Consider the following 25368-nt stretch of genomic DNA (forward strand, 5'->3'; position numbering starts at 1 on the left):
ACTTCACCACAGTCCTAAAGAAAGTAATGTACTTTTTAATCCAGTGATTTTCCCTGACACCCAAAAATACTCGTTACATTTTAAAAGGAAAATGGTCCAATTCACTTATCAAGAGGAATATCCCTGGTCATCCCTACTGCCTCTGATCTGGCAGACTCATTAAACACAAATGCTTGGTTTGTAAGTGATGTCTGAGTGTTGGATTGTGGTCCTGGCTATCCGTACATACAAAAATAAGAGAAAATGGTGCCGTCTGGTTTGCTTAATATAAGGAATTAGAAATTATTTACACTTTTACTTTTGATACTTAAGTACTGTATATTTAAAATCAAATCCTTTTAGACTTTTACTCAAGTAATATTTTACTGCGTGCTTTCACTTTTACTTGAGTCATTTTCTATTAAGGTATCTTTACTTTTACTCAAGTATGACAATTGTCTACTTTTACCACCACTGAAAATAAACAAGCAAATATAACACATACTTGATAACATATTAGGACCTCTACAAAACAATGACAGTAATGATTGTACCAGTAAACATGGGTGACAACAGAAATGATGTTAACAGAGAAAAGCTTAACAGTAGAAGCCTTGTTCATTCTGAAGTCCCTCTAGAAGCCCACCCATCCACCAGAATTACACATGCAAAACTGGTAATGATAAGAAAATATATCATAAACGTGCCATATATTTATACCGAATAGACACTAGTCACGCTTCTAACTACTGCATTCACTAAATTAACTCCAGATAGACGCTAAAGCCGTGTTACTAAGGAAGAATAGACTATCAGGGATGAACTGACTGTCGACAGTATGGGCCCTGTACGGGGTTTTGCAATTTCCACCTCCTTCCCTTGTTGACATAGAGACGGAATGGAAAGGGACACTTAGGTGAATTAACTGGGTACCATTTTACCCCAAATCAATTCATCACCCCATCAATGAAACGTTTAGTTAACAGTATTGCCACAATCAATTCATCACCCCATCAATGAAACGTTTAGTTAACAGTAACTAACTGAGATGTATTTAGTTTGAATCTAGCATAACAGAGCTGCATGCCAAGCTAAAAGGTGAAAGGTCATAGTACCAGGTCAAAGGTTGCGTCGAGGGGTCGCTTCAGTGATTTGACAGCCGTCTGAGTCTTAATTAGCAGGCAGCGAGCACATGATGGCAACAGGCCAATGGGATTCAAGCGCATTAACATAAACCAGCAAGCAGAGGAGCATCATGGGGGCAGCAGTGTAGTTTGGGTTGGTGAGAAAAAAAACAACAACAAAACAAAAAACAAACAAACAAAAAACAAATCATTGGAGTGCAATATACAACAAACAACAGGTCTATGGTCTTGACATGATTAACAGTAGTAGGGTTGTTACTGTAAACTCTATGGTCTTGACATGATTAACGGTAGTAGGGTTGTTACTGTAAACTCTATGGTCTTGACATGATTAACGGTAGTAGGGTTGTTACTGTAAACACTATGGACTTGACAACATTAATGTCTGTAGGGTTGTTACTGTAAACACTATGGTATTGACATTATTAATGGCTGTAGGGTTGTTACTGTAAACACTATGGTCTTGATATCGTTAAAATGGTTGTAGGGTTGTTACTGTAAACACTATGGTCTTGACATCATTAATGGAAGTAGGGTTGTTATTGTAAACACTATGGACTTGACATCATTAAATGGCTGTAGGGTTGTTACTGTAAACACTATGGTCTTGACATCATTAATGGCTGTAGGGTTGTTACTGTAAACACTATGGTCTTGATATCATTAATGGCTGTAGGGTTGTTACTGTAAACACTATGGTCTTGAGATCATTAATGGCTGTAGGGTTGTTACTGTAAACACTATGGTCTTGAGATCATTACTGGTTATAGGGTTGTTACTGTAAACACTATGGTCTTGACATCATTAATGGCAGTAGGGTTGTTACTGTAAACACTATGGTCTTGACATCAATTACTGACACACAGGAATGTTGCTTTACTTGCTATTCGCTGTCACTGGATTGAGCTAAACACTGTTTCTGCATTCATCATTACACACTTTCTGTCTCCAACAAACTACAGAACTCTTTAACGTGAATCCAGGACTACTTGGGATTTTTTTAACGTCATTAACGTTTCTATTGGTTAGACGTACCAATGCTGTTTTAATTGATATTCAAGTAGTCCTACTGTAGCTACAATAGGATAAAGTTTTGCTACAGCGGCTCTATTAAGCCTAACAACATAACCAGTTATAACAGCAGTTATAACAGCAGTTATAACACGTGTTACACAGCATAGTAACAGTTGAACGGGCAAAATAAAAGGTGGCAGGAAGGGAAGGGGCATTAAGGCATCCCTGTAGCATTAGACATTACAGCTAGCTAGCTGCTTAAATAAGGGGCATTAAGGCATCCCTGTAGCATTAGACATTACAGCTAGCTGCTTAAATAAGGGGCATTAAGGCATCCCTGTAGCATTAGACATTACAGCTAGCTAGCTGCTTAAATAAGGGGCATTAAGGCATCCCTGTAGCATTAGACATTACAGCTAGCTGCTTAAATAAGGGTCATTAAGGCATCCCTGTAGCATTAGACGTTACAGCTAGCTGCTTAAATAAGGGGCATTAAGGCATCCCTGTAGCATTAGACATTACAGCTAGCTGCTTAAATAAGGGGCATTAAGGCATCCCTGTAGCATTAGACATTACAGCTAGCTGCTTAAATAAGGGGCATTAAGGCATCCCTGTAGCATTAGACATTACAGCTAGCTGCTTAAATAAGGGGCATTAAGGCATCCCTGTAGCATTAGACATTACAGCTAGCTGCTTAAATAAGGGGCATTAAGGCATCCCTGTAGCATTAGACATTACAGCTAGCTGCTTAAATAAGGGGCATTAAGGCATCCCTGTAGCATTAGACATTACAGCTAGCTGCTTAAATAAGGGGCATTAAGGCATCCCTGTAGCATTAGACATTACAGCTAGCTGCTTAAATAAGGGGCATTAAGGCATCCCTGTAGCATTAGACATTACAGCTAGCTGCTTAAATAAGGGGCATTAAGGCATCCCTGTATCATTAGACATTACAGCTAGCTGCTTAAATAAGGGGCATTAAGGCATCCCTGTAGCATTAGACATTACAGCTAGCTGCTTAAATAAGGGGCATTAAGGCATCCCTGTAGCATTAGACATTACAGCTAGCTGCTTAAATAAGGGGCATTAAGGCATCCCTGTAGCATTAGACATTACAGCTAGCTGCTTAAATAAGGGGCATTAAGGCATCCCTGTAGCATTAGACATTACAGCTAGCTGCTTAAATAAGGGGCATTAAGGCATCCCTGTAGCATTAGACATTACAGCTAGCTGCTTAAATAAGGGGCATTAAGGCATCCCTGTAGCATTAGACATTACAGCTAGCTAGCTGCTTAAATAAGTCCACATTACCTCTCGTGTCTGCGTCTGCTGGGTAGTCTAGGTGGTGTGAGGGGATGAGAGAGGAAAGGGGGAGGCTGAGGGGGCGATGACAGGGGGCGGGGGACAGGTTTTCAGACATAGGTGGGGTTTGATAGGGGTGGCTGGGATGGGGGGGGGTGTTACAGAGGGATACCTACCATGGCTGACGCGGCAGCAGCCTGGTTGACCTGGTGTTGGCCAGCCTTTATCTTGGCCTGCAGGTGGGCTGGAGGGTGGAAATATTTACACTTCTCCCTGGAGCAGCGGCCCTTTATGTAATCCATACACACCGTCACTGTGTTGTCGTTGGTGTCTATCATGGTGCTGTCTGAGGGGTGGGCGAAGCGACAGTCATTCTCCCCCCGCATACAGTTACCTCTCTGGTACTCCCGACACACCTGGGGAAAGGAGGGAGGGATGGATACAGATACAGACAGACAGACAGACAGACAGACAGACAGACAGAAAAGAGAGAAAAAAGAGAAAGCATAATTAATACCTGCTGTTCAAACCGTTACTTCACAGAAGGTTGGTACCAAAACATGCATCATCATGATACATGGAAAGACAATAAGAGGAGACGAGACCGGAAAGGAGTATATATACAGTTGTTTTTTAAAAATTTTCTTCAGATGAGACAAAAATAAATAAATCATTAAGATGCATACACACACACATACACAGCATAATCAACAGGCGGCAGGTAGCCTAGTGGTTAGAGCGTTGGGCTAGTAACAGAAAAGTCGAAAGATCGAATCCCCGAGCTGATAAGGTAAGAATCTGTCATTCTGCCCCTGAACAAGGCAGTTCACCCACTGTTCCCTGGTAGGCAGTCATTGTAAATAAGAATTTGTACTTAACTGACTTGCCTAGGTAAATAAAATATTGAGGAAGGGTTTAATAATTGAAGTGTGTATTTATCCCTGTTGTTTGCAGAAATGGCCCATCTATGGGAATAAATGAATAAAAATGCTTTATGAATTTATCAAAGAAACACACAGCTGCCAATTACCATTCAGAAATAATTACACTAATAAATCTCATAATGTTCCCCTTCTCTCACTTAATCAATCAAGTATAACATTTTTGTTTTTCAAATCGATGACCATTAAAACATGATTAATATATTCCTGAGTCATCCAGCAGGGGGCAGTACATGCCTGGTCAGGTTGACAATGTATCGTACTCACGTCCAGACAAGACCTGGGGTGCGTCTCAATAGTCTACAACTGCTTCCTTTTCTCCTCTCCTCTCTTTCTACTGGACTGATGTGAAAGAACAGGATATCTAAACTGGACTGGTTTGTGCGTGTGTGGGTGCGTGCGTGCGTGCGTTTGTGTGTGTGTATTTTTTGTGTGTATGTGTGTGTGACAAAAGGGCCACCACCGCAACGCTCATCTGTGAGTGACAGGGCTGATGAAAACCGCAATGCTGGTCACACACACACACAAAAAGAGGCTGTCTTGTTGTCAGGCAGATGTTAGGAAAGAGGGAGAAGGAGGGAGAAAGAGAGAGAAAGAGAGAGAGAGATAGAGAGAGAGAGAGAGAGAGAGAGAGGGGAGAAGGAGGGAGCAAGAGAAGGAGGGAGAGAGAGAGAGAGAGAGAGAGAGAGAGAGAGAGAGAGAGAGAGAGAGAGAGAGAGACAGACAGACAGACAGACAGACAGACAGACAGACAGACAGACAGACAGACAGACAGACAGACAGACAGACAGACAGACAGACAGACAGACAGACAGACAGACAGACAGACAGAGAAAGGGAGAGAGACAGACAGACAGACAGACAGACAGAGAAAGGGAGAGAGAGAGACAGGGTAGAGGGAAAGAGGACAGACAGGGAGAGTGAGAGGAGAAGAGAAGAGAGAGGAGTGGAATACAAAGGGAGGAAGGAGAGCGAGATACAGTCTATCTGTCTCCTGCTGTTAGCCCTGATCTGTCTCACTCTCTCAATAAGAGCTGTTAGCCTTGATCTGTCCCACTCTCTCAATAAGAGTTATTAGCCCTGTTCTAACAGCTGTACTATACCTCTGAGGGAAATTAAACCCAGGGAAGGCTCCTGGTTGGCCAACAAGAAGGGGCTGGTAATCATATTTCAACCTCATTGTTACTGTCCCAACAGGCCAGCTGCATCATCATAATGCAGGTAAGATAGGAATGACTTATTGAGACCTCATTATCATAATGTAGGTAAGATAGGAATGACTTATTGAGGCCTCATTATCATAATGCAGGTAAGATAGGAATGACTTATTGAGACCTCATTATCATAATGCAGGTAAGATAGGAATGACTTATTGAGACCTCATTATCATAATGCAGGTAAGATAGGAATGACTTATTGAGACCTCATTATCATAATGCAGTTAAGATAGGAATGACTTATTGAGGCCTCATGATCATAATGCAGATAAGATAGGAATGACTTATTGAGGCCTCATTATCATAATGCAGGTAAGATAGGAATGACTTATTGAGACCTCATTATCATAATGCAGGTAAGATAGGAATGACTTATTGAGGCCTCATGATCATAATGCAGATAAGATAGGAATGACTTATTGAGGCCTCATTATCATAATGCAGGTAAGATAGGAATGACTTATTGAGACCTCATTATCATAATGTAGGTAAGATAGGAATGACTTATTGAGGCCTCATTATCATAATGCAGGTAAGATAGGAATGACTTATTGAGACCTCATTATCATAATGTAGGTAAGATAGGAATGACTTATTGAGGCCTCATTATCATAATGCAGGTAAGATAGGAATGACTTATTGAGACCTCATTATCATAATGCAGGTAAGATAGGAATGACTTATTGAGACCTCATTATCATAATGCAGGTAAGATAGGAATGACTTATTGAGACCTCATTATCATAATGCAGGTTAGATAGGAATGACTTATTGAGACCTCATTATCATAATGTAGGTAAGATAGGAATGACTTATTGAGACCTCATTATCATAATGCAGGTAAGATAGGAATGACTTATTGAGACCTCATTATCATAATGCAGGTAAGATAGGAATGACTTATTGAGACCTCATTATCATAATGCAGGTAAGATAGGAATGACTTATTGAGACCTCATTATCATAATGTAGGTAAGATAGGAATGACTTATTGAGGCCTCATTATCATAATGTAGGTAAGATAGGAATTACTTATTGAGGCCTTAGATGCTGCAGTGTAAGTAGCTTCTCTCCCAATAGAAGGAAAGAAAGGGGGAGGAGAGCAAAACACAAAGGTAGGAAGAAATCTGAACATTGTGAGTTTAGTTGTCTTCCATTTCAAGTACAACAAAAAACAAAGCTAGCTCAATATTCTAAAAAAGGAATTACGCCAAGTTTAAGCAAATAACTCACACACGTTCAGTTCAACAGTGGTCAACAGCAGAATCCCGCAGCTGTTTATTTTTAATGACACACTATGATAGAGACTAAAATGTGTATGACCCTTTTTCTGAAGGGTATTTTTAGCAAACCCACTTCTTAGCCAATGAGGTTAGAGCGTGGTGTGGCTCAATAAAGTACTGTAACACTAATAGTGGGTGGGGATACTGAGGCAACAGCACATTTCCTTATGGAATCTAACTGATCAGGGATTGGCCAGAATTTGTATGCATATCAGTTTATTATCCCTCCCTCCCTCCCTCCCTCCCTCCCTCCCTCCCTCCCTCCCTCCCTCCCTCCCTCCCTCCCTCCCTCCCTCCCTCCCTCTCCTCCCTCCCTACCTCCCTCCCTCCCTCCCTACCCTCCCTCCCTCCCACTTCCTTTCTCCCTCCCTCCCTCCCTCCCTCCCTCCCTCCCTCCCTCCCTCCCTCCCTCCCTCCCTCCCTCCCTCCCTCCCACTTCCTGTCTCCCTCCCTCCCTCCTTCCCACTTCCTTTCTCCCTCCCTCCCTCCTTCCCACTTCCTTTCTCCCTCCCTCCCTTTCTCCCTCTCTATTTCCATGAAATCCCCCCCCCCCCGGTCAGTGAATTGAAACCCTCGTCAGTGAATTCAAACCCTCGTCAGTGAATTCACCCCTAGTTAGTGAAATCCAAATTGCTCCTTCACTCCCCTTCCTCCCCCCTGTGTCATCCTCTCCTCTCCCCCTCCTTCCCTGTAGACCTTAACTGGTCTGCTGGGCATTGATTTTCGATCTTTCTTTCCTGTTATTGACCACTTCCCTCGTTCACAGAGTTGTCCACTCGCCCTGAGACTTCCTCTGCAACACCTTTGTTAATTAAACACACATGTTCCCAACATCACCTTCCCAACGATCCTGCCCCCTTCTCTCCTGTCCCTTCTCTCCATCTCCCCAGCCTCCCCTCCTCCTCTCCCCTCCTCCTCTCCTCTCCGAATTGGTTTCAATTATTTTATTTTCCTATTATCTGGCTACTAGTGTATCCTAGGCACCGCTACATAATGCATGAGATTGTGAGTGAGCAGTGAGCCCTGAGAATCACAGGTGGACATCAGATTTTCTAATCAGTGATGACTCTGATTGGGGAATTAAAGATCCTCTGGAATAATACACTAGTGTGATATAAGATCCAATGGAATAATACCCAGAGATGCGTCTTTACAGGCACACCTTTGTGTGGACACGTCTTGGCAGCCATCAACCACTGTCCCACTGCCTTGTGGGTTAGTCTGCTACGACAAAGGCTAGGAGAGCACACTTTGAAAGAAAAGCAGCGTCCTGGCGGCGCGCGGTAGGCGGACTCCGACAGACTGGGGTTTCGGCAGCCTCCTGCAGCTGTGGAAGGTACTGGTCGTCCTGGGTTTCACCCCTTGCCACTGGAATTTACATTTAAGTCATTTAGCAGACGCTCTTATCCAGAGCGACTTACAAATTGGAAAGTTCATACATATTCATCCTGGTCCCCCCGTGGGGAATGAACCCACAACGAATGAATGAACCCACAACCCTGGCGTTGCAAGCGCCATGCTCTACCAACTGAGCCACACGGGACCACACGGGACCACATGGGACCACACACGGGAATTTCACCTTCCTACAGTGAAGTAGTGCTGTTGGGGATTCCGCACCCTCTGCGGCACTTTGAATAACTTCCTTTGCGCAGGTATCCACTTCTGACCTCGGTGAAGCCATCAACCGGAAACCGGACTAAAGTCCGGCAGCTTTGGAGTGTCTGGTGACGGGGAATGCACCAGGTGCCACTTAATCAGACCCCTGCATGCCAGCGGCACAGGACTATTATGGTCGCCAGCAGCTGGGAATTGAGTGGCAGCTGCTCTCTGCAGACCCCTGTGTGACTGAGCAGCCCTATTTAGGAGCCACACTGCTGGGGAGAGGTCTAGAAAAGGTGGCCTAAGAATTGCCCGTTCACTCCATCCTGGATAGTCTATGTGACTGAGCAGCCCTATTTAGGAGCCACACTGCTGGGGAGAGGTCTAGAAAAGGTGGCCTAAGAATTGCCCGTTCACTCCATCCTGGATAGTCTATGTGACTGAGCAGCCCTATTTAGGAGCCTCACTGCTGGGGAGAGGTCTAGAAAAGGTGGCCTAAGAATTGCCCGTTCACTCCATCCTGGATAGTCTATGTGACTGAGCAGCCCTATTTAGGAGCCACACTGCTGGGGAGAGGTCTAGAAAAGGTGGCCTAAGAATTGCCCGTTCACTCCATCCTGGATAGTCTACCGCACCTATCGGGAGTTCCACTCAGCGGTTGAAAAATGCTAAAGAAAATAATAAACATCAGAACTCTTTTGGACACTGACGCGAATAGCAACAGACCCCATCGGAGAACAGCTTTGATTGCTGCCCTGAGTGAGACCAGGTTCCTGGATGAAGGTTCCCTGAAAGAGGAGGGAGAAGGTTACAACTTCTTCTGGAAAGGTTACCCTCCGGATGGACAACATTAGCACGGTGTGGGACAGGAAAATAAGAACCACTTGTCGGCATAAGTGAAATACTCATGTCTCTCCGTATCCCCCTAGCCAAGATGCATAATGCTACTCTTCTGAAAATGAGGCAAAGGACTGCTTCTACCAGTCACTAGATGAGGCCATTCACCGGTTCCCCAGGAATGACAAGATATTTGTGCTGGGTGACTTCAACGCTAGGGTGGGACAGGACAACAGGATGTGGAGTTGGAGTGCTGGGTAGGCATGGTGTTGGCCAGGTCAATGAGAACGGCATAAGACTGCTAACTCTATGTGCCGAGCACGACATCATTGTCTCTAACCCCTTAACATCACGGATGCATCCATGCTCCAAACACTGGCGCCTGATCGACTACATCATAGTGAGATGTTTTGACACTAATGCTGACACTGTCACGGCCTGACCTTAGTTTTCTATATTTTCTGTATTATTTTGGTCAGGTCAGGGTGTGATGAGGGTGAGTATGTGTGTTTTTGACTTGTCTAGGGTTTTGTTTATCTAAGGGGATTTTGTATGTCTAGGTAATGTAGGTTTATGGTGGCCTGAATTGGTTCCCAATCAGAGGCGGCTGTTTATCGTTGTCTCTGATTGGGGATCCTATTTAGGTTGCCATTTTCCATTTAGGTTTTGTGGGTAGTTGTCTATGTGGAGTTGCATGTCAGCACTCGTTCTATTTAGCTTCACGGTCGTTTTTGTTACTTTGTTAGTTTGTTCAGTGTTCTTCCTTTAATTAAAGAAGATGTATTCATATCACGCTGCGCCTTGGTCTCCTCCTTACGACGAACGTGACAGACATGTGCCATGAGGGGTGCAGAATGCTGGACAGATCACCGTATGATACTGGCTAAACTCCAGTATCATACAGTAAGAAAGAAAGAATGGCGCCAGAGGGGATGGCTGACGTTTTACGTGCTCCTAACCAACTGTGCTATTTTGTAAAAAAAAATTGTGTTGTTTGTAACTTATTTTTTAAACTTATTTTGTACATAATGTTGCTGCTACCATCACTTATGACCAAAAATACCTTCTGGACATCAGAACACCGATAACTCACCTCGAACTGGACAAACATTTTTTCATTCACGAGTCCGATGTGAAGGATATACTGCTTTCTCGGGAACGGGTCCAAACCCCCATCATTTGCGTGAAGAAAAGACGGAGAAAAAGGGGACAGAGGTCGGGCTGCCTTCTGAGAGATCGTAGGCGAGTGAGTAAACCCCCTCTACCATCAGTCCTATTAGCCAACGTGCAGTCATTGGATAACAAAACAGATTAGCTCCGATCAAGGATATCCTACCAACGGGACATTAAAAACTGGAGTAGGCTATGTTTCACCGAATCGTGGCTGAACAACGACATGAATAACATACAGCTGGCTGGGTTTTCGGTCCATCGGCAAGATAGAACAGCTGCCTGTAAGACAAGGGGTGGCGGTCTGTGTCTATCTGTAAATAACAGCTGGTGTGCGAAATCTAATATTAAGGAAGTCTCAAAATGTTGCTCGCCTGAGGTAGAGTATCTCATGAGAAGCTGTAGACTACAGTATTTACCAAGAGAGTTTCATCTATATTTTTCATAGTGGTCTATTTAGCACCACAAGCCGAGGCTGGCACTAAGACGGCACTCAACGAGCTGTATAGGGCCATAAGCAAACAGGAAAATGATCATCCAGAAGCGACGCTCCTAGTGGCCGGGGACTTTAATGCAGGGAAACTTAAATCTGTTTTACCTAATTTCTACCAGCATGTCAAAAATGCAACAAAAAGAACCTCTATAAGGAAGTGGTCAGAGGACACAGAAGCTAAGCTACAGGACTGTTTTGCTAGCACAGACTGGAATATGTCCCGCGATTCTTCCGATGGCATTGAGGAGTACGCTACATCAGTCACTGGCTTCATCAACAAGCGCATCGATGATGTTGTCCCCACAGTGACTGTACGTACATACCACAACGAGAAACCATGGATTACAGGCAAAATCTGCAATGAGCTAAAGGGTAGACCTGCCGCTTTCAAGGAGCGGGATTCTAACCTGGATGCTTATAAGAAATCTCGCTATGCCCTCCAACGAAACATCAAAGAGGGAAAGTGTCAATACAGGGCTAAGATTGAATCGTACTACACCGACTCCGGCGCTTGTCGGATGTGGCAGGGCTTGCAAACTATTACATATTACAAAGGGACTTAAAAGCCTGTAGCTGCTCAGTGGCACAAGCCTACCAGACGAGCTGAATAACTTCTATGCTCACTTCGAAGCAAGCAACACTGAAGCATGCATGAGAGCATCAGCTGTTCCAGACGACTGTGTGATCACGCTCTTCGTAGCTGATGTGAGTAATTCCCTCTTGAATTAGCAAGCACACTGGCCGTGCGGTGCTAACCGCTCCTTCTTGAACAAATTCTTGCGACGCATCACGTCTAAAGTCCAGAATAAATTTCAATAATATAATTAAACTATATTGAAAAAAACATACTTTAGGATGATATTGTGACATGTATCAAATAAAATCGAAGCCGGAGATCATATTCACCTATAACGACGGTTTTCCAGGAGGCTACTCCAGATCCAACTTCGCGCCTTCCAAAAAAAATTTATGGCGCACTTCTCACTCCAAGAGGTTGTATTCAATCCCAGAACGAGATAATCAAGTCATTTCTGCTCTCACTTCCGCATGACACCCAGGGGAAGGTGTATGACGTGTTTCTACAGTCCTAAGTGACATGCCCTTTTATAGACAAGCTCTTGAAGAGAGACATCGCTTTTGGAAATCTCACTTCCGGATAGGAAATGGTCTGTAAAAAGAGTTCTGTTTCACTTAGAGAAATAATTCAAACGGTTTTAGAAACTAGAGAGTGTTTTCTATCCAATAGTAATAATAATATGCATATTGTACGAGCAAGAATTGAGTACGAGGCCGTTTGAAAATGGGCACCTCTTTCCAGTTATTCAATACGCCCCCTGCAGCCATAACAAGTTAACAACTATAGTTTTGGCAAGTCGGTTAGGACATCTACTTTGTGCATGACACAAGTATTTTTCCAACAATTGTTTACAGACATATTATTTCAATTATAATTCACTGTTTCACAATTCCAGTGGGTCAGAAGTTTACACACACTAAGTTGACTGTGCCTTCAATACAGCTTGGACAATTCCAGAAAAGGATGTCATGGATATAGAAGCTTCTGATAGGCTAATTGGCATTATTTGAGTCAATTGTAGGTGTACCTGTGGATGTATTTCAAGGCCTACCTTCAAACTCAGTGCCTCTTTGCTTGACATCGTGGGAAAATCAAAAGAAATCAGCCAAGACCTAAAAAAAAACATTGTAGACCTCCACAAGTCTGGTTCATCCTTGGGAGCAATTTCCAAACGCCTGAAGGTACCACATTCATCTGTACAAACAATAGTACACAAGTATAAACACCATGGGACCAGTCAGGAAGTTAAAGCTTGTTCACAAATGGGTCTTCCAAATGGACAATGACCCCAAGCATACTTCCAAAGTTGTGGCAAAATGGCTTAAGGACAACAAAGTCAAGGTATTGGAGTGGCATCACAAAGCCCTGACCTCAATCCCATAGAAGATTTGTGGGCAGAACTGAAAAAGCGTGTGCAAGCAAGGAGGCCTACAAACCTGACTCAGTTACACCAGCTCTGTCAGGAGGAACTGGCCAAAATTCACCCAACTTATTGTGGGAAGTTGGGTAACCGAAATGTTTGACCCAAGTTAAACAATTTAAAGGCAATGCTACCAAATACTAATTGAGTGTATGTAAACTTCTGACCCTCTGAGAATGTGATGAAATAAATAAAAGCTGAAATAAATAATTCTCTCTTATATTATTCTCACATTTCACATTCTTAAAATAAAGTGGTGATCCTAACTGACCTAAGACAGGGAATTTTTACTCTAATTAAAAAAACTGAATTTGGTGTACTGTATGTAATCTTCCGACTTCAACTGTACATATTACCTCAATTAGCTCAACTAACCGGTGCCCCCGCACTTTGACTTTTTACCGGAACTGTAAAGTTCGTCGTTAGGAGAAAGAGAGCAGGACCAAAATGCAGCGCAGTGAGTATTCATATTCCTTTTAATGAAAACCGAATACTCAAACAAAACAGCAAAATAACGATAAACGAGAATGACCGAAACGAAACAGTCCTGTCTGGTGACATACACGAATAAACAGGAACAATCACCCACAACCCACAATACAAAACAGGCTACCTAAATATGGTTCCCAATCAGAGACAACGAAAAACACCTGCCTCTGATTGAGAACCATATCATGCCAAACACATAGAAATAGACAAACTAGACAAACAACATAGAATGACCACTCAGATCACACCCTGACCAAACAAAACATAGAAACAACAAAGCAAACTATGGTCAGGGCGTGACAGGAACCCCTGTATATAGCCTTACTACTGTTATTTTATTGTTGCTTCTTAATTATTTGTTATATTTCTTTTTTTCTTCTTAAAACTGCATTGTTGGTTAAGGGCTTGTAATTAAGCATTTCACTGTAAGGTCTACACCCGAAGTATTCAGCTCATGTGCCAATTTTTTATTTTATTTGATGCCTGCAGCGCATCCTGGGAATCACCTGGCGCAACCGTGTGCACAATACAGAAATAATTGCTAAGACCAAATGAAGGAGTATAAGAGGCCATGGTCACCCAGCACCAACTGCAGGAGTATAGAGGCCATGGTCACCCAGCACCAACTGTTAGAGTATAGAGGCCATGGTCACCCAGCACCAACTGTAAGAGTATGGAGGCCATGGTCACCCAGCACCAACTGTAAGAGTATGGAGGCCATGGTCACCCAGCAACAACTGTAAGAGTATAGAGGCCATGGTCACCCAGCACCAACTGGTAGAGTATAGAGGCCATGGACACCCTGCACCAACTGTAAGAGTATAGAGGCCATGGTCACCCAGCACCAACTGTAAGAGTATGGAGGCCATGGTCACCCAGCACCAACTGTAAGAGTATAGAGGCCATGGTCACCCAGCACCAACTGTAAGAGTATAGAGGCTATGGTCACCCTGCACCAACTGTAAGAGTATAGAGGCCATGGTCACCCAGCACCAACTGTAAGAGTATGGAGGCCATGGTCACCCAGCACCAACTGTAAGAGTATAGAGGCCATGGTCACCCAACACCAACTGGTAGAGTATGGAGGCCATGGTCACCCAGCACCAACTGTAAGAGTATAGAGGCCATGGTCACCCAGCACCAACTGGTAGAGTATGGAGGCCATGGTCACCCAGCACCAACTGTAAGAGTATAGAGGCCATGGTCACCCAGCACCAACTGTAAGAGTATAGAGGCTATAGTCACCCTGCACCAACTGTAAGAGTATAGAGGCCATGGTCACCCAGCACCAACTGTAAGAGTATGGAGGCCATGGTCACCCAGCACCAACTGTAAGAGTATGGAGGCCATGGTCACCCAGCACCAACTGTAAGAGTATAGAGGCCATGGTCACCCAACACCAACTGTAAGAGTATAGAGGCCGTGGTCACCCAGCACCAACTGTAAGAGTATAGAGGCCATGGTCACCCAGCACCAACTGTAAGAGTATAGAGGCTATGGTCACCCTGCACCAACTGTAAGAGTATAGAGGCCATGGTCACCCAGCACCAACTGTAAGAGTATAGAGGCCATGGACACCCAACACCAACTGTAAGAGTATAGAGGCCATGGTCACCCAGCACCAACTGTAAGAGTATAGAGGCCATGGTCACCCAACACCAACTGTAAGAGTATAGAGGCCATGGTCACCCAGCACCAACTGTAAGAGTATAAGAGGCCATGGTCACCCAGCACCAACTGCAGGAGTATAGAGGCCATGGTCACCCAGCACCAACTGTTAGAGTATAGAGGCCATGGTCACCCAGCACCAACTGTAAGAGTATAGAGGCCATGGTCACCCAGCACCAACTGTAAGAGTATGGAGACCATGGTCACCCAGCACCAACTGTAAGAGTATAGAGGCCATGGTCACCCAGCACCAACTGTAAGAGTATGGAGGCCATGGTCACCCAGCAACAACTGTAAGAGTATGGAGGCCATGGTCACCCAGCACCAACTGGTAGAGTATAGAGGCCATGGTCACCCAGCAACAACTGTAAGAGTATGGAGGCCATGGTCACCCAGCACCAACTGTAAGAGTATAGAGGCCATGGTCACCCAGCACCAACTGTAAGAGTATAGAGGCTATGGTCACCCTGCACCAACTGTAAGAGTATAGAGGCCATGGTCACCCAGCACCAACTGTAAGAGTATAGAGGCCATGGACACCCAACACCAACTGTAAGAGTATAGAGGCCATGGTCACCCAGCACCAACTGTAAGAGTATAGAGGCCATGGTCACCCAACACCAACTGTAAGAGTATAGAGGCCATGGTCACCCAGCACCAACTGTAAGAGTATGGAGGCCATGGACACCCAGCACCAACTGTAAGAGTATAGAGGCCATGGTCACCCAGCACCAACTGTAAGAGTATGGAGGCCATGGTCACCCAGCACCAACTGTTAGAGTATGGAAGCCATGGTCACCCAGCACCAACTGTTAGAGTATGGAGGCCATGGTCACCCAGCACCAACTGTAAGAGTATAGAGGCCATGGTCACCCAGCACCAACTGTAAGAGTTTGGAGGCCATGGACACCCAGCACCAACTGTAAGAGTATGGAGGCCATGGACACCCAACACCAACTGTAAGAGTATAGAGGCCATGGTCACCCAGCACCAACTGTAAGAGTATAGAGGCTATGGTCACCCTGCACCAACTGTAAGAGTATAGAGGCCATGGTCACCCAGCACCAACTGTAAGAGTATAGAGGCCATGGACACCCAACACCAACTGTAAGAGTATAGAGGCCATGGTCACCCAGCACCAACTGTAAGAGTATAGAGGCCATGGTCACCCAACACCAACTGTAAGAGTATAGAGGCCATGGTCACCCAGCACCAACTGTAAGAGTATGGAGGCCATGGACACCCAGCACCAACTGTAAGAGTATAGAGGCCATGGTCACCCAGCACCAACTGTAAGAGTATGGAGGCCATGGTCACCCAGCACCAACTGTTAGAGTATGGAAGCCATGGTCACCCAGCACCAACTGTTAGAGTATGGAGGCCATGGTCACCCAGCACCAACTGTAAGAGTATAGAGGCCATGGTCACCCAGCACCAACTGTAAGAGTTTGGAGGCCATGGACACCTAGCACCAACTGTAAGAGTATAGAGGCCATGGACACCCAACACCAACTGTAAGAGTATAGAGGCCATGGTCACCCAGCACCAACTGTAAGAGTATAGAGGCCATGGTCACCCAACACCAACTGTAAGAGTATAGAGGCCATGGTCACCCAACACCAACTGTAAGAGTATGGAGGCCATGGTCACCCAGCACCAACTGTAAGAGTATAGAGGCCATGGTCACCCAACACCAACTGTAAGAGTATAGAGGCCATGGTCACCCAGCACCAACTGTACGAGTATGGAGGCCATGGACACCCAGCACCAACTGTAAGAGTATAGAGGCCATGGACACTCAACACCAACTGTAAGAGTATAGAGGCTATGGTCACCCAGCACCAACTGTAAGAGTATGGAGGCCATGGTCACCCAGCACCAACTGTAAGAGTATGGAGGCCATGGTCACCCGACACCAACTGTAAGAGTATAGAGGCCATGGTCACCCAGCACCAACAGGTAGAGTATAGAGGCCATGGTCACCCAGCACCAACTGTAAGAGTATGGAGGCCATGGTCACCCAGCACCAACTGTAAGAGTATAGAGGCCATGGTCACCCAGCACCAACTGTAAGAGTATAGAGGCCATGGTCACCCAGCACCAACTGGTAGAGTATAGAGGCCATGGTCACCCAGCACCAACTGTAAGAGTATAGAGGCCATGGTCACCCAGCACCAACTGTAAGAATATGGAGGCCATGGTCACCCAGCACCAACTGTAAGAGTATAGAGGCCATGGTCACCCAGCACCAACTGTAAGAGTATAGAGGCCATGGACACCCAACACCAACTGTAAGAGTATGGAGGCCATGGACACCCAGCACCAACTGTAAGAGTATAGAGGCCATGGACACCCAACACCAACTGTAAGAGTATAGAGGCTATGGTCACCCAGCACCAACTGTAAGAGTATAGAGGCCATGGTCACCCAACACCAACTGTAAGAGTATAGAGGCCATGGTCACCCAGCACCAACTGTAAGAGTATAGAGGCTATCGTCACCCTGCACTAACTGTAAGAGTATAGAGTCTATGGTCACCCAGCACCAACTGTAAGAGTATGGAGGCCATGGTCACCCAGCACCAACTGTAAGAGTATGGAGGCCATGGTCACCCAGCACCAACTGTAAGAGTATGGAGGCCATGGTCACCCAGCACCAACTGTAAGAGTATAGAGGCCATGGTCACCCAGCACCAACTGTAAGAGTATGGAGGCCATGGTCACCCAGCACCAACTGTAAGAGTATGGAGGCCATGGTCACCCAGCACCAACTGTAAGAGTATAGAGGCCATGGTCACCCAGCACCAACTGTAAGAGTATGGAGGCCATGGTCACCCAGCACCAACTGTAAGAGTATAGAGGCCATGGTCACCCAGCACCAACTGTAAGAGTATAGAGGCCATGTTCACCCAGCACCAACTGTAAGAGTATAGAGGCCATGGTCACCCAGCACCAACTGTAAGGGTATAGAGGCCATGGTCACCCAGCACCAACTGTAAGAGTATAGAGGCCATGGTCACCCAGCACCAACTGTGAGAGTATAGAGGCTATGGTCACCCAGCACCAACAGGTAGAGTATAGAGGCCATGGTCACCCAGCACCAACTGTAAGAGTATGGAGGCCATGGTTACCCAGCACCAACTGTAAGAGTATGGAGGCCATGGTCACCCAGCAACAACTGTAAGAGTATGGAGGCCATGGTCACCCAGCACCAACTGTAAGAGTATGGAGGCCATGGTCACCCAGCACCAACTGTAAGAGTATGGAGGCCATTGTCACCCAGCACCAACTGTAAGAGTATGGAGGCCATGTTCACCCAACACCAACTGTAAGAGTATGGAGGCCATGGTCACCCAGCACCAACTGTAAGAGTATGGAGGCCATGGTCACCCAACACCAACTGTAAGAGTATAGAGGCCATGGTCACCCAGCACCAACTGTAAGAGTATAGAGGCCATGGTCACCCAACACCAACTGTAAGAGTATAGAGGCCATGGTCACCCAGCACCAACTGTAAGAGTATGGAGGCCATGGTCACCCAGCACCAACTGTAAGAGTATAGAGGCCATGGTCCCCCAACACCAACTGTAAGAGTATAGAGGCCATGGTCACCCAGCACCAACTGTAAGAGTATAGAGGCCATGGTCACCCAGCACCAACTGGTAGAGTATAGAGGCCATGGTCACCCAGCACCAACTGTAAGAGTATGGAGGCCATGGTCACCCAGCACCAACTGTAAGAGTATGGAGGCCATGGTCACCCATCACCAACTGTAAGAGTATGGAGGCCATGGTCACCCAACACCAACTGTAAGAGTATAGAGGCCATGGTCACCCAGCACCAACTGTAAGAGTATAGAGGCCATGGTCACCCAGCACCAACTGTAAGAGTATGGAGGCCATGGTCACCCAGCACCAACTGTAAGAGTATGGAGGCCATGGTCACCCAGCACCAACTGTAAGAGTATGGAGGCCATGGTCACCCAGCACCAACAGAGAGAGTATAGAGGCCATGGTCACCCAGCACCAACTGAGAGAGTATAGAGGCCATGGTCACCCAGCACCAACTGTAAGAGTATGGAGGCCATGGTCACCCAGCACCAACTGTAAGAGTATAGAGGCCATGGTCACCCAGCACCAACTGAGAGAGTATAGAGGCCATGGTCACCCAGCACCAACTGAAAGAGTATAGAGGCCATGGTCACCCAGCACCAACTGTAAGAGTATGGAGGCCATGGTCACCCAGCACCAACTGTAAGAGTATAGAGGCCATGGTCACCCAGCACCAACTGTAAGAGTATGGAGGCCATGGTCACCCAACACCAACTGTAAGAGTATAGAGGCCATGGTCACCCTGCACCAACTGTAAGAGTATAGAGGCCATGGTCACCCAGCACCAACAGAGAGAGTATAGAGGCCATGGTCACCCAGCACCAACTGAGAGAGTATAGAGGCCATGGTCACCCAGCACCAACTGTAAGAGTATGGAGGCCATGGTCACCCAGCACCAACTGTAAGAGTATAGAGGCCATGGTCACCCAGCACCAACTGAGAGAGTATAGAGGCCATGGTCACCCAGCAACAACTGAGAGAGTATAGAGGCCATGGTCACCCAGCACCAACTGTAAGAGTATGGAGGCCATGGTCACCCAGCACCAACTGTAAGAGTATAGAGGCCATGGTCACCCAGCACCAACTGTAAGAGTATGGAGGCCATGGTCACCCAACACCAACTGTAAGAGTATAGAGGCCATGGTCACCCAGCACCAACTGTAAGAGTATAGAGGCCATGGTCACCCAGCACCAACTGTAAGAGTATAGAGGCCATGGTCACCCAGCACCAACTGTTAGAGTATAGAGGCCATGGTCACCCTGCACCAACTGAGAGAGTATAGAGGCCATGGTCACCCAGCACCAACTGAGAGAGTATAGAGGCCATGGTCACCCAGCACCAACTGTAAGAGTATGGAGGCCATGGTCACCCTGCACCAACTGTAAGAGTATAGAGGCCATAGACACCCAGCACCAACTGTAAGAGTATAGAGGCCATGGTCACCCAGCACCAACTGTAAGAGTATAGAGGCTATGGTCACCCAGCACCAACTGAGAGAGTATTGGATCCAGTGTCTCTGTGTGTGTGTGTATGTATGTGTGTGTGTGTGTGTGTGTGTGTGTGTGTGTGTGTGTGTGTGTGTGTGTGTGTGTGTGTGTGTGTGTGTGTGTGTGTGTGTGTGTGTGTGTGTGTGTGTGTGTGTGTGTGTGTGTGTGTGTGTGTGTGTGTGTGTGTGTGTGTGTGTGTGTGTGTGTGTGTGTGTGTGTGTGTGTGTGTGTGTGCCAGTGTGTGTGTGTGCCAGTGTGTGTGTGTGCCAGTGTGTGTGTTAGTGTGTGTGTGTGTGTGTGTATGTGTGTGTGTGTGTGTGTGTGTGTCTCTGTGTGTGTGTGTGTGTGTGTGTGTGTGTGTGTGTGTGTGTGTGTGTGTGTGTGTGTGTGTGTGTGTGTGTGTGTGTGTGTGTGTGTGTGTGTGTGTGTGTGTGTGTGTGTGTGTGTGTGTGTGTGTGTGTGTGTGTGTGTGAGTGTGTGTGTGTGTGTGTGTGTCAGTGTGTGTGTGTGTGTGATAATGACAGGGCTAATGATGTGTGGGAAGCGATAGTTATGCTAATTTGGATCCCTCTGAGTCTAATGAGTATATTACGGTAACAGAGGTTTAGTTACTGTAACAGACTGATACATCATGACTATATTACGGTAACAGAGGGTAAGTTACTGTAACAGACTGATAAATCATTACTATGTTACAGTAACAGAGGGTTAGTTACTGTAACAGACTGATACACCATGAATAGATTACGGTAACAGAGGGTTAGTTACTGTAACAGACTGATACATTATGCATATATTACGGTAACAGAGGGTTAGTTACTCTAACAGACTGATACGTCATGACTATATTACAGTAACAGAGGTTTAGTTACTGTAACAGACTGATAAATAATTAATATATTACGGTAACAGAGGGTTAGTTACTGTAACAGACTGACACATCATGAATATATTACAGTACCAGAGGGTTAGTTACTGTAACAGACTGATAAATCAATACTATATTACGGTAACAGAGGGTTAGTTACTGTAACAGACTGATAAATCAATACTATATTACGGTAACAGAGGGTTAGTTACTGTAATATACTGATACGTCATGACTATATTACGGTAACAGAGGGTTAGTTAATATAACAGACTGATTCTTCATGACTATATTACAGTACCAGAGGGTTAGTTACTGTAACAGACTGATAAATCAATACTATATTACGGTAACAGAGGGTTAGTTACTGTAGCATACTGATACATCATGACTATATTACGGTAACAGAGGGTTAGTTACTGTAACAGACTGATACTCCATGACTATATTACGGCAACAGAGGGTTAGTTACTGTAACAGACTGATAAATCAATACTATATTATGGTAACAGAGGGTTAGTTACTGTAACAGACTGATAAATCAATACTATATTATGGTAACAGAGGGTTAGTTACTGTAACAGACTGATAAATCAATACTATATTACGGTAACAGAGGGTTAGTTACTGTAACAGACTGATAAATCAATACTATATTACAGTACCAGAGGGTTAGTTACTGTAACAGACTGATAAATCAATACTATATTACGGTACCAGAGGGTTAGTTACTGTAACAGACTGATAAATCAATACTATATTACGGTAACAGAGGGTTAGTTACTGTAACAGACTGATAAATCAATACTATATTACGGTAACAGAGGGTTAGTTACTGTAACAGACTGATAAATCAATACTATATTACGGTAACAAAGGGTTAGTTACTGTAACAGACTGCTGCGTATTAGATACATAATGTAACTGTTTAAGCATCACTTTTCAACTCTGCCCTTTAGTAATGTAAGAGACACAAGCCAAGAATAGACAATCTACTTCGGTGAAAGATATTCAGTCCTCATTGACTGCTAGTTGCCAGCCTTGCACTCAATAACAGTGATTATAGATCTGGGAAACCATGCGAGTTGTGTTTCTGATAAATCAAGTGCTAGGCTGCAGAGAAGAACGTCAGGTTGAGTCAGTGTTTATGTGTATTTATCTCAACAACTCACCTCCAGTCTGTCTGTCCTCATGAGTTTCTGTGCAGCAGCGGCGGCAGCGGCGGCAGAGGGCATGGAGACGTTGGGGTTGCTGGTCACCAAGACCGGGGCGCTGGACATGATCTCAGTGGGCATCAGGCCGGGCGACACCGGGCCCAGGTAGGGGTTAAACGCAGCGGCAGCGGCAGCACTGGCATTAGAGGCAAGGCTGGGCGTCACAGAGAACATGGGGACCGGCTGTCGAGAGAGAAGAGAAACACAGTATCGGTGTTACAATATGTCGGAGATATTCAACCAGTCTTAGAGGACAAAGGTAACACTTTATTTGGGTAGTCCATCTGTAGATGCTCAGTAACATTTCAACGAACTATCTACTAACCCTAGCCCTAACCTAACCTTAACCATATCCTAACCCTAACCTTAACCTTAACCCTCACCCTTATTATAAACCTTGTTCTTAACTTTACCCTAACCTTAATCGTAACCTTAGCAATTAGTTGCTTATCAACAGTGTAAGAATATTTTGAAGATAAATACACAACGCAGACGACTAAAGGTCAAGAGGGAATTAACGATCAATGGAAATAGGTTTTTTTCTGTGATAGGGAATTAATGATCAATGGGTCAGAGACATAGGAGGAATTTGTCTAGGCATTGAGCCTGAAACAGGATACTTGTTATTTGGCCATTGGTCAAGTTTTATTGCAAGGAATTATAATTGGTCAACAACAGGCTAGGGTTGGGTTATAAAACTACATCCTGTTCCTTTGTTTTGTGGAGAGAATCACTGAGGACAGGGGATAATGAACATCTACCTCTCAGCATAACAGTGATTATGATTTGTCCTCTTTGAATAAACCATTTTTTCCCCCCCTGATTTGTCCTGGGGTCTGTGTTATTGAAGAGTAACATCAACCGCTAACAACAGATAGTCAGTTCCTTATCAACAGTTTGTTGATGGTATGACCATCTGTAGAGCATCTATATGGGGCTATTTGGACTCTCCTAGGTGAGGAGTGAAGAGGAGTAAAATACAGACAGAGAAAGAACAAGACAGAGAGAGAGATAGACAGAACAAGGGAACAGGGAAAGGGAGACAGAGAGAGAGATAGACAGAACAAGAGAACAGGGAAAGGGAGACAGAGAGTTAGCCTGGGAGCCAGTCTGTTGTAGTCTATCTGCAGTAAGAGCAAGTTAGCCTGGGTGTTTTGTGTTGTCCTGTCGCTCCTGTCTTCTGTTCCCTGCTGTCCTCCCTCTTAAAGGTTGCTGAGGTCTGGGCAGGAGGTCTGCTGAGGTCTGGGCAGGAGGTCTGCTGAGGTCTGGGCAGGAGGTCTCCTGAGGTCTGGGCAGGAGGTCTACTGAGGTCTGGGCAGGAGGTCTCCTGAGGTCTGGGCAGGAGGTCTACTGAGGTCTGGGCAGGAGGTCTGCTGAGGTCTGGGCAGGAGGTCTGCTGAGGTCTGGGCAGGAGGTCTCCTGAGGTCTGGGCAGGAGGTCTACTGAGGTCTGGGCAGGAGGTCTCCTGAGGTCTGGGCAGGAGGTCTGTTGAGGTCTGGGCAGGAGGTCTGCTGAGGTCTGGGCAGGAGGTCTGCTGAGGTCTGGGCAGGTCTGCTGAGGTCTGGGCAGGAGGTCTGCTGAGGTCTGGGCAGGAGGTCTGCTGAGGTCTGGGCAGGAGGTCTGCTGAGGTCTGGGCAGGAGGTCTCCTGAGGTCTGGGCAGGAGGTCTGTTGAGGTCTGGGCAGGAGGTCTGCTGAGGTCTGGGCAGGAGGTCTGCTGAGGTCTGGGCAGGAGGTCTGCTGAGGTCTGGGCAGGACGACGTTGCCTGGGGCAGTATTTTATTTTGTTTATGTATATTTTGTTGAATATTTAAATGTGTATTTTTTTGGTTGGTTGGTGTGGTGTGCCCGGGGTCCTAGGTGGTTTTATGGGGGGGGGGGGGGGGGGGTTGATGATCCTCCCACTCGGTCTGCCCAATTCTGTCTCCTCGCTCTTGTTTTCCGAAATGGGACACAGCTGGGCTCGGGATAAATACACATTTCCTCCATACATCGAGGAGACTCTCTCCACTCAGACACACTGTTGTTTTTGGCTGTGGCATTTTGGGGCTTCTTTGTGTTCATTTCTTTAGGCACTTCTCAACACCCCTCATTATCACCACGCACACAACCAATCCCTTACACTACTGACTTTAATAAATATGTTTGTTATTTCTTTATCTCCGTAGTTGTCTCCGTCTTTGTTAAGGACTATGAGGCGGTTCGTGACAGTGTCACGATCCAGAATAACGTCAGATGACACTACAAACTGCCATGACAGAGATGTCACACAAGCCTTCGTCAGCTGTATCATAACAAACAGGATATCAAAGACAGGGCCAAATGAATAACGTCATAAAGACCTGCATCAGTTCTGTGAAAGAGGGAACTTGAGGGGGAGAGAGAGAAAGAGGGAAGAGAGAGAAACTTTTTTTTGAAACTTCTGTGAGTGTAATGCTTACTGTTAATTTTTATTGTTTATTTCACTTTTGTATATTATCTACCTCACTTGCTTTGGCAATGTTAACACATGTTTCCCATGCCAATAAAGCCCCTTGAATTGAATTGAATTGAATTGAATTGAATTGAGAGAGAGAGAGAAAGAGGTGGGGAGAGAGAAGGAATGACAGCGAGAGAGAGAGAGAGAGAGAGAGAGAGAGAGAGAGAGAGAGAGAGAGAGAGAGAGAGAGAGAGAGAGAGAGAGAGAGAGAAGGAAGGAAGGAAGGAAGGCGAGAGAGGGAGAGAGAGAGAGACAGAGAGAAAGAGAGAGGTGGGGAGAGAGAAGGAATGACAGCGAGAGAGAGAGAGAGAGAAGGAAGGAGAGAGAGGGAGAGAGAGAGAGAGAAGGAAGGAAAGAAGGAAGGAAGGAAGGACAGATAGAGACTGAGACTGTACTGTAGCCTGGTGTCTCCTAACCCATAGCGACGTGGGCCATCCGTTAGTGTTCTCTCTCTAATATAAAGCCTCATCAGCATAATCACTCTGGCCCAGGCTATAATAGGCTTTAATTACATCACCCTCAGCTGAGCACCATGCATGAAATGAAAACACACGCCCACACTGACAGGAGACAG

At 45.6% G+C, this 25368-nt stretch overlaps 1 protein-coding gene across 8 annotated transcripts in view; it reads right to left on the reverse strand.

The window, feature by feature from the left end:
- The window catches only part of LOC139548376 (muscleblind-like protein 1), a 217206-nt gene that overhangs the window by 18011 nt on the left and 173827 nt on the right, over positions 1–25368 (reverse strand). For 4 of the 8 annotated variants that reach the window (XM_071358017.1, XM_071358019.1, XM_071358016.1 and 1 more), the window contains exons 4-6: positions 22276–22500; positions 3617–3856; positions 1095–1148 (exon numbers count right to left, since the gene is read on the reverse strand). In XM_071358017.1, the coding sequence (XP_071214118.1) occupies positions 1095–1148; positions 3617–3856; positions 22276–22500 (519 nt within the window). The remainder of the gene's footprint in view (positions 1–1094; positions 1149–3616; positions 3857–22275; positions 22501–25368) is intronic. The other 4 variants (XM_071358023.1, XM_071358022.1, XM_071358021.1 and 1 more) reach the window with 1 other exon arrangement.

The sequence above is a fragment of the Salvelinus alpinus genome, chromosome 21 (assembly GCF_045679555.1).
Source record: "Salvelinus alpinus chromosome 21, SLU_Salpinus.1, whole genome shotgun sequence".
In the NCBI taxonomy this organism is placed as follows: Eukaryota; Metazoa; Chordata; class Actinopteri; order Salmoniformes; family Salmonidae; genus Salvelinus; species Salvelinus alpinus.